We start from the raw sequence: 13,802 nt of genomic DNA on the forward strand, positions 1-13,802 counted from the left end.
CCGAGATACCATCAGAAGTTATAAGATCATATGAATTCCACGAACGAGGCCGATTTCACCAATTATTATAACATTACAAGTAGTTTTTTAAAGCTTTAAATTTTGGTAGAACTATCTTTACAACCGCACGTCTCACAAACATCGAGGTGAAGATGGAAGAGTTAAGAAACAGGGCAAATATTGAACAAAATTCTTTCCTGTTTTCCTCTAACATCCACTAAATCCACTAAGGTCAATCGATCAGTTGAATTCAATGTTCTCCAAGCTGTGTTTTGGTTGGGGCAGGCCCAGGAATATGAAACCTATGATCAGAAGCCATTCTTCTCCGGTGCACATTTCACAAGTAGCAATTTCATTTTGGACGAAAGTCGAGTGGTGATGAAGCATCCATTGGCAAGATGAAGCATGAAAGGTTTCTTTCGTATCTAGTTGAGTGCAGCATGCAACTTCTTTTACTGGAAATTTCAAGTGCAACCTCCTGGATGGCTTCTTCTAAGTGCAGCTTCCAGGCCACTGTTAGTAGTGCTTGAAAGCTGCATGAGCAGTTTATACATCACCATGTTCGACACCTGTGCGTGATCATGGCTACTAAACTCCGGCTATATTTATTACTAAGATCTCTGACCAAAACTGCTTGCAGAAGGATATTTAATTCCCCTTGCTTGTGTTTGTTTTCTTTTATGTTGGAATTGTAATCTCTAGACAATGCAGATACACTTTCTTCAGAGTGCAATGCATCCTTCACAAGTATACGTCGAAGATGCAAGAGTAATTCATTGAAATCCTTCTTGAATGTCATCTATTTCCTATATAACTCTGCAGCAAATAGCACAAAACTTATTCAACCTCTTGGAATGTTTGTCATCCAATGAAGAAAGCACCACTAAATCTAGGCACCGAGTTGGAACTTGTTTCAATGGAGAAAAGATACGTCAGGCTAAAGATAATACAACACTAACACTAGCATGCCATAACAAGTGGAAATATGAGGTCATCATACGAGGATGCTTTCACATAAGTGTAAACTTTAGTACAGATAATATTTATTATTCAGAACTAATTTGGAATTCAATCACTGATGTTGTCGAGGAACAACTTCTTAGCAGCCGCTAGAACATCTGATAACTGTAGCACCAGCTAAAGAATCTAGAAAATTTTGATAGTACTATTTAAGTTTTCATTTAGGGGAGATGGTTTATTTCCTAATTTGCATATCTCAGTCCATGGATAATAGAGTAGTTTGTGGATAAAGTAGTTCTCGTAAACTCCTATCTAGTGATAATCCCCATAACGAATGTGACTCCACCATAGCGCAACAACCGATGGATTGGTCCCTCTTGCTATCATCAGAGAGGGGGCATTTAGTTTGAGGAAGGGGCAAGGAGGAGACGTAGGAGGTGGTGATAGCAAGAGTCTAGCCTATGACCCTTGTAGTCCCAACTCTTATTTACAGAGAGCCTCCTTTAACTAACCCTAATAGATATTTTCTTTTGGGTATTAGATCTCCATCAAATAACCCATGACTTAATGGATATTGGATCCCTATCCAATAACCATCTTAAGCTCGATCGGGTCTCTTCCAAGGATCTATTGAAATAAGGACTTATCGGATATTCCATATCCGATCCTCTATTTTTCGTATTTGTCTACCATATGTCTGTGACTCTTTAGGCCCAATACCGAGCAGATCGCGAGTTACACCTGTTAGAATACCTTCTGACTTAATGAATTATTATTTTCATAATAATTCGCTCAACTCATTAATTACGAACGTACTAAGCCACTACGCCATATACTCAAATGGTACAGAAGGATCTAATCCATTGGACCTATTTACCCTCAGTTACCGTGTATCTATAATCCGTTATCCATCTAATATCTTAAAAATCATATACTGAGCTTAATGCTATCAAGCTCATACGAAATATCTCAGAGTCACACTCTAATCAGATTCTATTGGAAAACTCATTTACTCTCAATCTGAATCTCATATTTATCAGATTCATCACGATCCGATTGACCATGGTCAATGATTTACTTAAATGAAAGTGCAAGATATTTCTCTCATGATACTGAGAGTAAATAGTCCTTTATTGACACTCAATTTCCCTCGTAAAATTGATTACCACTCCTGATGACCGATTGTGCTATATCTAAGACTTCTATACCTATAAAACTGGTATCAAAGAGTGAAGTACTTATACAGAGCATCCTTGGTATCTTAAGTCTAAGAATCAGACACATAACTAGGACTATGAATTTGCTATTTGACGATGAGGTAGCATTAATTAACCAGCGTTCCGTAAGCGGATCATTCAGTGAACTCATTCTCCAATGAACACCTACAGTATATCCCTAATGTCCCCACACAAGTAGCTATGAGACCAACTGAATGTATCATGTGGATGGGTGTATAGCACACTGGTCTGTCTAGTTATCTTGATATCCCTCTTGAGAAACTTATGATAGGAAATATTTATGGTTTATATTTATAGGCGAATTGATCTATTATCATGATCTCATCATGATCCAAGAACATCACGATATATATATTCATCATCAATATAACGTAATAAAATGACATAATAATAATAACTAAAAAGATCATTCAATGTATCACACATGTCATCACTCACGTGATTGACTTATAAGACACCTGTAACTAGTAATTTTAACGTTTTAGTTAGTAATGACAGCCGACAACATCATTGTTGATAATTGTAGATGAGAAGGGCGAGCGATTGCTAGTCATAGGTGCCATATAAGCCAAATCACATGATTGATGAAATGCGTGACATGACAAGCACTCTTTTTGCTTATTATTTATTTGATATATTTTTTCATTTATATTGTCTATTGTATATATTATGATATACATAGATCCGTGTAATGGAAATCAGATTATGATGAGATCATGATAATGAGACTGATTGATCTTTAAACACAAACCCTAAATAATCTCAATCATAGATCACTCAAGAGGGACATCGAGATGACTAGATCGATTGGTGTGTTGTATACCCATCCATATGATAGAGGTGGTTGGTCTCATAGCTGCTTGTATGGGGACACTAGAGATATCGCAGATGCTCATTGGAAAATAAGTACATTGATTGATTGTCTCACAGAATGTTGGATGGTTGATGATACCTTACTATAAGACAGTGATTCTATCGTCCCAATGGTGTATCTGGTCCTTAGACTTGAGATACCAATGATATTATGTATGAGTACTCCACCATTCGATATCAAACTTATAAACTTGGATGTTTCAAATATAACATAATTAGTCATCGGGAGTGGTAACCAACCTTACGAGGGTTATTGAGTGTCGATAGAAGATCATCCACTCTCGGTATCATGAGAGTAATATATTATATATTTTTTCTTAGGCAAATCTCTAGTCATGGTCATTCGGATTGAGAGAGAAAGAGTTTTTTGAGAGAATCCGATTAGAGCGAGACTTGATAGAAACATTATGAGACTGATAACACCATGCCTGATATATGATCTTTAGGATATTAGATAAATGAGGGACTATAAATACATGATAATTGAGGATAGACATATCCAATAGATTGGATTTTCTTGTATCATCTAGGGACTACGACGTAGTGGCCTAGTACGTTAGTCGACGAATCAAGTGAATTATTATATAGATAATAATTCACTAAGCCAGAAGGAGTTCTAACAAGTATGACTCATGGCCAGCTCGATATTGAGCCTAAAGGATCGCACATATATGGTAGGTGTTGCGACGAGTAGAGGTTCATATATGAGATATTCATTAGAGCCCCTATCTTATTGGATATCCAAATAAGTCCCTAAATTATTAGATCATATATATAAGATTTAATAAGAGCCAATGAGAAATTATTGGGTAGAGATCCACTAATCTAAGAAGCTTAGATAGTTGGATAGAGATTTAGTACCCAATAGCGTATGAACCATTAAGGTTAAGTTGACATGAGGCCTATACAAATAGGAGAAAACCAAAGGGCATAGGTTAGACTTTTTTAGCTGCCACCTCTTATTCTCTTCTCCCCTTCTTCTCCTCAACCAACAGCCCTAATTTAGGGCATGTGGAGATTTGAGCAACGATTTGAGGAGTATCTTCGCAGCCTCTGTCGCGTGGATCACCGCTAGAGAGGAGGACACTTGACCTCCTTCATCCTCTCTTATAGATATATAGGATTTTAGGGATATACGATCTCCCTATGTAGCATATATTTCTTATATGTGTAATTTTTTATTTTTCAACTTTTGCGTGCTAATCTTCGCACAACGATAAGACCTCTTTAGAGGAATCTGAAATTTTTTTTTTGTTCTTTCGCTGCGCATGTGATGTTATCGCAAGATTTTTCCTATAGTGAGGATGAGAGGTGAGGGTTGTTCTACATTTGTTTCGATGTCGACGTAGTTGTCGACTAGTCTTTTCGTCGCTCTACTTCTATGTTAATACAATTGCTGAGTAGCGAAAGAGCCACTCAATATCTATATCTACGTCAATGATGATGCAATTATCAAAAGACCCTTTCATCACTCTGTATCTATGTTGATACCAAAACAGATGTCGAACAACCCTTTTATTGTTCGATAACTACATCGATGCGTCGCTCGACAACTGCATCAGTGCCAATGCAGATGCAAAGTGATGTCGCTACGCATTTACGTTGAGGCTGATGCAGATGCTAAGCGACTCTTTCGTCACTCGACAATTGTGTCAACGCATTGCTTGATAACTGCACTAATGCCGACACCAATGCAGAGGCTCTCAACTCTCATTGCCACCCTCTCTCTTTATCTACAACAATTATCCGTGACCATTAATGGGATCACTCCGTCACTACCAACTTCATTTATCATCACCAATTGACCATTAAAATTATCTTTTTATTTATTATTTTTATACTTTCATTAGTAAAATTGATAATGTTAGATAAATAGAGATAGATGTTTTACTTTCAAATCTATATAGATTCAAATGTAAATTTTTTAAGTAGTTTCTATTTCTCTCCCTAGAGAGATTTTTTATAAGAGATTCACTCAAATGCAATCACCTCAACTAAATTAAAATAAGCATCATGATAAATATATTTGTTAATAAAGAGAAGGGGAAAGGCACGTAAATGATACCTAGGGAGAATCAGTACAAGATAAAAAAATAATAATAAATGAGAGTAAAGTGGAATAGGAAGGAAAGAAATAAATGATATTTCATCAGCAAGAAACCTTAGACTTTGGAAAGAGAGTTCTATAGGAACTGTAAATAGGGTAAATATAAAATAAAAAATAAAAATAGTAAAGTGCTTTCTACATGGAAAACGGGATAATTATAGAGTACCTCCTATATTTAATTATTTTTTATATTTTAATTTTATATTGGTATATCGATTAAAAAATAATTTTATATGAATAAAAATAAAATTTTTTATTAAAACAATGGGATTAAATGTTTCACTTTTATAAGTATATATATTTTAATATAACTTTTAAAACTCTCTGAAAAAAGAGAAATTTATAGCTGCTATAAAATCTTATTTTATCAAATCGGATAAAAGAGTATAATAGAAAATATGTTAAGTCAAGCTTGTTTCCATTCCAATTTATGTGTTTGGATCACCGAAAGAAACCAAAAAGTCTGCCCCTTTATGCTCAAACAACTTTGGCTCGGTCTCAAAGTGGAAATCAAAGATTGTCTTAGGTTCAATAATCATCATGCATACGTCTTCGGTTCCGAGTCCTCATCCCGATTCCAGCGCTCTCCCAAATGTATTCATGTCGTATATAATGAAAAGAAGAACCGCCGGTAGCGGAGGTAGAAACCACCATGCACAGCCCCGATTGGACGTCGCTCCCACCGGATCTCCTCGCAAAGATCAGCGAAGAGTTTCCCATCCCACATCGTGCTCGCATCCGTGCCACATGCAAGGATTGGCATTCTGCAATGGTTCCCGTGATCAGCCCGTCCCCGTGGCTTTTCGTACCCGACGACGACGGTGAGCAGCACAATTCTACCTTTTTTTCTCTCCCCGACAAGTGCTCCTTCACCTACCCCTCTCTCCCTGAGCTCTGCCGTATGACGTGTGTCGGCTCCCACGCCGGTTGGTTTGTGATCACCGATTGGAAGCGAAAGGTCAGCCTCCTAAATCCGCTTACGGGGAATCATATCAGCCTCCCTTCCCACGTCGCCCGATGGAACGTCGACCGAGTTAACCACCAAGCATTCAAACCTAATCGCATTGGAAAGATGGTCTTCTCTGCAAACCCTACTGTCCATAGCTATGTTGTCGTGGCTATCTATAGATTTACAGATTGGGAGCTCACCTACACGAAGTCGGGCGAAGACAGGTGGAATCTTCTTGAAACGGCATTGACCGAGAACGATGATTCATACAAGGACATCATGCATCATGATGGCAAATTCTACTGCATAACGCGCAAAGGTGAAGTCATAGCTTTTGACCTAAGCGGAGTTAGCCCTATAGTGACGATCATTGCCCGGAGTTCAGCACTTGTTAGTGTCATCCCCGCGGGTACTTACTGTATACACTTAGCATGCTCGAACACAGGGGAGCTGTTCCTGGTTTTGAAGCTTGCAATCGACTACGTACTTCCATATGATGTGAATAAATCAGAGGATGTCATCGTTCTCAGGTTGCAATACTCCGAGGACCAGCCTTGTTGGGATGTTGTGAAGGACTTGGGGAATATGTCTCTATTGGTGGGCAACAGCAATTCTATTTCGATTTCTACCGAGGATTTACGAGGAATGAGAGGAAATTGCATCTATCTTACGGAGTTCTTCCCGGAGACGTATTCTGAAGGGACGCTAATTTATCGTAAAGCTAGAATGTTTGATATGAAAAAGGGAAGGTGGGAGTGCTTATATTCATCGACAAATTTTCTGCCAAACACCAGGAAATTTCCTGTGTTCTTCCAGCCACCCTTCTGGTTCACACCCTCACTGCTGTAAATGATGAAACCAAGTAGCTTTCTTTTTGCAATTGCCTTTAAGTTCATGAGCTGTGGATGCCTTTTGCTCTTTTGCACTTGCACCACTACGCAAAGTGCTATCTGATGAGATAACCAGGGTAATTACAGATTACCCCATTTAGTTATCTAGGATTAGAATTTCAATCCCTATATTGTAAAAAGTAATATTGGAATCCATACATTTATAAAAATAAAATATTTAATCTCAATTCTCCTCGTATCGTCAATTTTGATGTGAATGAAAAGGATAAAAAAATAATTTCATAGACAGTAGACCATCGACAATGTTAGGGGCATGTAAGGTTGATGGCACCGGTGCTCGGATCTCCTTTGGAACACCACCCTCACGTGTTGGCCTCATGTCATCTTTTTCCCATACCATGTCCTGCTTCGCAATAAGCAAAGGCCCAACTTGCCATACCTCCTATCGATTCCATCGTTAGTCTCATTGGTAAAATTCACACTGAACGGCAGAGCACAGCCACCTCTCCTACCTCCACCTCCCCCCTTCGCTAATGTTGGGGTCCAGGTCGATGACAACAAGTATGATGCAAGTACTGGAGGTGGTGGAATTCTACCACTCCCTTATGTGGTGGGACTCCAAGAGGGAGTCCTACAGTGGACTACAGGAGGCACCTCCCGCTACCACATCCATCTCCAATGCACGAAATATGATCGGCTAGATCGAGAATCGCTCCACACACCTCCTTGGTATAAGTCCTGTTCCCCTTTCCCCTGGGGCATCATCGGCCTCGCGTGCCACATGCACCATTGGCCTTGTATACCACTGACATTGTTGATGGTCTACCATCCACATGAGTAAAAAATAGAAGTTTTTATATATTCACTTTTGTACTCTTTTTATTTATGATAAAATTAATGATATGAAGAGAATTATGATTAAATATTTTATTTTTATAAGTGTAGAGATCCCAATGTTACTTTTTAAATTATAAGGATCGAAATACCAATCCTAAGCAACTATAGGGGATAATCTATAATTATCCCGAGATAACATAAGTTATAAGATCATATGAATTCCACAAACGAGGCCGATTTCACCAATTATTATAACATTACAAGTAGTTTTTTAAAGCTTTAAATTTTGGTAGAACTGTCTTTACAACCGCACGTCTCACACACATCGAGGTGAAGACGGAAGAGTTAAGAAACAAGGCAAATATTGAACAAAATTCTTTCCTGTTTTCCTCTAACATCCACTAAGGTCAATCGATCAGTTGAATTCAATGTTCTCCAAGCTGTGTTTTGGTTGGGGCAGGCCCAGGAATATGAAACCTATGATCAGAAGCCATTCTTCTCCGGTGCACATTTCACAAGTAGCAATTTCATTTTGGACGAAAGTCGAGGGGTGATGAAGCATCCATTGGCAAGATGAAGCATGAAAGGTTTCTTTCGTATCTAGTTGAGTGCAGCATGCAACTTCTTTTACTGGAAATTTCAAGTGCAACCTCCTGGATGGCTTCTTCTAAGTGCAGTTTCCAGGCCACTGTTAGTAGTGCTTGAAAGCTGCATGAGCAGATTATACATCACCATGTTCGACACCTGTGCGTGCTCATGGCTACTAAACTCGGGCTATATTTATTACTAAGATCTCTGACCAAAACTGCTTGCAGAAAGATATTTAATTCCCCTTGCTTGTGTTTGTTTTCTTTTATGTTGGAATTGTAATCTCTAGACAATGCAGATACACTTTCTTCAGAGTGCAATGCATCCTTCACAAGTATACGCCGAAGATGCAAGAGTAATTCATTGAAATCCTTCTTGAATGTCATCTATTTCCTATATAACTCTGCAGCAAATAGCACAAAACTTATTCAACCTCTTGGAATGTTTGTCATCCAATGAAGAAAGCACCACTAAATCTAGGCACCGAGTTGGAACTTGTTTCAATGGAGAAAAGATTCGTCAGGCTAAAGATAATACAACACTAACACTAGCATGCCATAACAAGTGGAAATATGAGGTCATCATACGAGGATGCTTTCACATAAGTGTAAACTTTAGTACAGATAATATTATTCAGAACTAATTTGGAATTCAATCACTGATGTTGTCAAGGAACAACTTCTTAGCAGCCGCTAGAACATCTGATAACTGTAGCACCAGCTAAAGAATCTAGAAAATTTTGATAGTACTATTTAAGTTTTCATTTAGGGGAGATGGTATATTTCCTAATTTGCATATCTCAGTCTGTGGATAATGGAGTAGTTTGTGGATAAAGGAGTTCTCGTAAACTCCTCTCTAGTGATAATCCACATAACGGATGTGACTCCACCGTAGCGCAACAACCGAGGGATTGGTCCCTCTTGCTATCATCAGAGAGGGGGCATTTAGTTTGAGGAAGGGGCAAGGAGGAGATGTAGGAGGTGGCGATAGCAAGAGTCTAGCCTATGACCCTTTTAGTCTCAACTCTTATTTACAGAGAGCCTCCTTTAACTAACCCTAATAGATATTTTCTTTTGGGTATTGGATCTCCATCAAATAACCCATGGCTTAATGGATATTGGATCCATATCCAATAACCATCTTAAGCTCAATTGGGTCTCTTCCAAGGATCCATTGAAATAAGGACTTATCGGATATTCCATATCCGATCATCTATTTTTCGTATTTGTCTACCATATGTCTGTGACTCTTTAGGCCCAATACCGAGCAGATCGCGAGTTACACCTGTTAGAATTTCTTTTGACTTAATGAATTATTATTTTCATAATAATTCACTCAACTCATTAATTACGGACGTACTAAGCCACTACGCCATATACCCAAATGGTATAGAAGGATCTAATCCATTGGACCTATCTACCCTCAGTCACCGAGTATCTATAATCTGTTATCCATCTAATATCATAAAGATCAGCTTAGTGCTATCAAGCTCATACGAAATATCTCGTAGTCCCACTCTAATAAGATTTAATTGGAAAACTTATGAAATATCTCATGGTCCCACTCTAATAAGATTTAATTGGAAAACTCCTTCACTCTCGATCTGAATCTCATGTTTATCATATTCATCACGATCCGATTGACCATGGTCAATGATTTACTTAAATGATAGCATAAGATATTTCTCTCATAATACTAAGAGTAAATAATCCTTTATTAACACTCAATTGCTCTCGTAAAATTGATTACCACTCCCGATAACCGATTGTGCTAGATCTAAAACTTCTAGACCTATAAACCTAGTATCAAAGAGTGAAATACTTATACAGAGCATCATTGGTGTCTTAAGTTGAAGGACTGGACACATAACTAGGACTACGAAATTGTTATTTGACGATGAGATATCATTAATAACCAGCATTCCGTAAGCGGATCATTCAGTGAACTCATTCTCCAATGAACACATACATTATATCCCTAGTATCCCTACACAAGTAGCTATGAGACCAGCTGAATTTATCATATGGACGAGTATATAGTACATTAGTCTGTCTGGTTATCTTGATATCCCTCTTGAGTAACTTATGATAGAAAATATTTATGGTTTATATTTATAGACGAATTGATCTATTATCATGATCTCATCATGATCCAAGGACATCACAATATATATTCATCATCAATATAACGTAATAAAATGATATAATAATAACAACTAAAAAATCGTTCAATGTATCACACGTGTCATCACTCACGTGTAACTAGCAATTTTAATGTTTTAGTTAGTAGTGACGGACGACAACGTCATTGTTGATAGTTGTAGATGAGAAGAGAGAGCGATTGCTAGTCATAGGTGCCCTACAAGCCAATCACATGAGTGATGAAATATGTGATATGACAAGCACTCTTTTTGCTTATTATTTATTTAATTTTTTTTCACTTTATATTATCTATTGTATATATTGTGATATTCATAGATCTATGCAATGGGAATCAGATCATGATGAGATCATAATAATAAGACTGATTCATATTTAAACATAGACCCTAAATAATCTCAATCATAGATTACTCAGGAGGGACATCGAGATGACCAGATAGATTAGTGTGTTGTATACTCATCCATATGATGGTGGTGACTGGTCTCATAGCTGCTTGTATAGGGATACCAGAGATATCGCGCAGGTGCTCATTGGAAAATGACTACATTGATTGATTGACTCACGAAATGTTGGATGGTTGATGATACCTTACTGTAATATAACGTTTCCATCGTCTCAATGGTGTATATGGTCCTTAGACTTGAGATACCAATGATATTATATATGAATACTCTACTATTTGATATCAAACTTATAAACTTGGAAGTTCCAAATATAACACAATCAGTCATCGGGAGTGGTAACCAACATTACGAGGGCTATTGAGTATCGATAGAAGATCATACACTCTCGGTAACATGAGAGAAATATCTTATATATTTTTTCTTAGGCAAATCCCTAGTTAGGGTCATTCGGATTGAGAGAGAAAGAGTTTTTTTGAGAGAATCCGATTAGAGCGAGACTTGAGTAGAAACCGTTTGGGACTGATAACACTGGTATATGATCTTTAGTATATTAGATTGATGAGGGACTATAGATACATAGCAATTGAGAATAGACATGTCCAATAGATTGGATTTTCTTGTATCATCTAGGGATTACGACGTAGTGACCTAGTACGTCTATAGTCGATGAATCAAGTGAATTATTATGGAGATAATAGTTCACTAAACCAGAAGGAGTTCTAACAAATATGACTCATGGCCAGCTCGATATTGGGCCTAGAGGATTACACATATATGGTAGGTGTTGTGACAAGTAGATGTTCAGATATGATATATCCGTTAGAACCCCTATCTTATTATATATCCAAATAAGCCCCTAAATTATTGGATCTTATAGATAAGATTTAATAAGAGCCAATGAGAGATTATTGGGTAGAGATCCACTAATCTAAGAAGCTTAGATAGTTGGATAGAGATTTAGTACCCAATAGGGTATGATCCATTAAGGTTAAGTTGACATGGGGCCTATACAAATAGGAGAAAACCAAAGGCATATGCTAGACTTTTTTAGCTGCCACCTCTTATTCTCTTCTCTCTTTCTTCTTCTCAACCAACAGCCCTAATTTAGGACATGTGGAGATTTGAGCAACGATTTAAGGAGTATCTTCGTAGCCTTTACCGTGTGGATCACATCTAGAGATGAGGACACTTACCTCCTTCATCCTCTCTTATAGATCTATAGGATTTTAGGGATATACGATCTCCCTATGTAACATATATTTCTTATACGTGTAATTTTTTATTTTTCAACTTTTGCACGCCAATCTTCGCACAACGATAACACCTCTTTAGAGGAATCTAGATTTTTTTTTTTATTCTTTCGCTGAGCATATGATGTCACCGCAAGATTTTTCCTATAGTGAGGATAAGAGGTGAGGGTTGTTCTACATTTGTTTCGACGCCGACGTAGTTATCGACTAGTCTTTTCATCGCTCTACTTCTATGTCAATACAATTGTTGAGTAACGAAGGGGTCACTCAACATCTATATCTACGTCGATGTTAATGCAGTTGTCAAAAGACCCTTTCATCACTCTATATCTATATTGGTACCAAAACAGATGTCGAACGACCCTTTTGTTGTTTGATAACTACATCGATGCGTTGCTCGACAACTGCATCAGTACCAATGCAAATGCAAAGTGATGTCGCTATACATTTACGTTGAGACTGATGTAGATGCCAAGCGACTCTTTCGTCGCTCGGCAATTGTGTCGACGCGTTGCTCGATAACTGCACTAATACCAACACAAATAAAGAGCGACTCTCAGCTCTCGTTACCATTCTCTCTCTTTATCTACAACAATTACCCGTGGCCCTTAATGGGATCACTCCGTCACTATCAACTTCATTTATCATTACGAATTGATCATTAAAATTATTTTTTTATTTATTATTTTTATATTTTCACCGGTAAAATTGATAGTGTTAGATAAATGGAGCTAGATGTTTCACTTTTATAACTATATAGATTCCAATGTAAATTTTTTGAATAATTTCTATCTTTGTCCATAGAGAGATTTTTTTAAGAGATTCACTCCCGTTGATTCTGTAAGCAATCACCTCAACTCAATTAAAATAAGTCTCATGATAAATATATTTATTAATAAAAAGAAGGGGAAAAGCACGTAAATGATAACTAGTGAGAAACAGTACACGATAAAAAAAAAAGAGTAAAGTGGAATAGGAAGGAAAGAAATAAATGATATTTCGTCAGCGAGAAACCTTTGACTTTGGAAAGAGAGTTTATAGGAATTGTAAATTGGGTAAATATAAAATAAAAAATAAAAATAGTAAAGTGCTTTCTACATGGAAAACGGGATAATTATAGAGTACCTCCTATATTTAATTATTTTTATATTTTGATTTTATATTGGTATATCGATTAAAAATTAATTTTATATGAATAAAAATAAAAATTTTAAACTAAGCAATGGGATTAAATGTTTCACTTTCATAAGTATAAAAATTTTAATATAACTTTTAAAACTCTCTAAAAAAAAGAGATAATTTAGAGCTGCTATTAAATCTTATTTTATCAAATCGGATAAAAGAGTAAAATAGAAAATATGTTAAGTCAAGCGTGTATCCATTCCAATTTATGTGTTTGGATCACCGATAGAAACCAAAAAGTCTGCCCCTTTATGCTCAAACAACTTTGGCTCGGTCTCAAAGTGGAAATCAAAGATTGTCTTCGGTTCCGAGTCCTCATCCCGATTCCAGCGCTCTCCCAAATGTATTCGTGTCGTATATAATGAAAAGAAGAACCGCCGGTAGCGGAGGTAGAAACCACC

The 13,802-nt window shown here is 37.1% G+C and overlaps 1 protein-coding gene across 1 annotated transcript; it reads left to right on the plus strand.

Annotated features, from left to right (window-relative positions):
* The first annotated feature begins 5,830 nt into the window (after window positions 1–5,830).
* LOC103999417 (putative F-box protein At4g17565) lies at window positions 5,831–6,976 on the plus strand. The gene has a single exon (XM_009421174.2). The coding sequence runs from the start codon at window positions 5,831–5,833 to the stop codon at window positions 6,974–6,976; it is 1,146 nt and encodes a 381-aa protein (XP_009419449.2).
* The last annotated feature ends 6,826 nt before the right edge of the window (window positions 6,977–13,802 follow it).

The sequence above is a fragment of the Musa acuminata genome, chromosome BXJ2-9 (assembly GCF_036884655.1).
Source record: "Musa acuminata AAA Group cultivar baxijiao chromosome BXJ2-9, Cavendish_Baxijiao_AAA, whole genome shotgun sequence".
Lineage (NCBI taxonomy): Eukaryota > Viridiplantae > Streptophyta > Magnoliopsida > Zingiberales > Musaceae > Musa > Musa acuminata.

What these genes read in the sequence shown, in the direction of transcription:
- LOC103999417 (XM_009421174.2), top strand. Translation starts at nt 5,831, where the DNA reads ATGCACAGCCCCGATTGGACGTCGCTCCCACCGGATCTCCTCGCAAAG.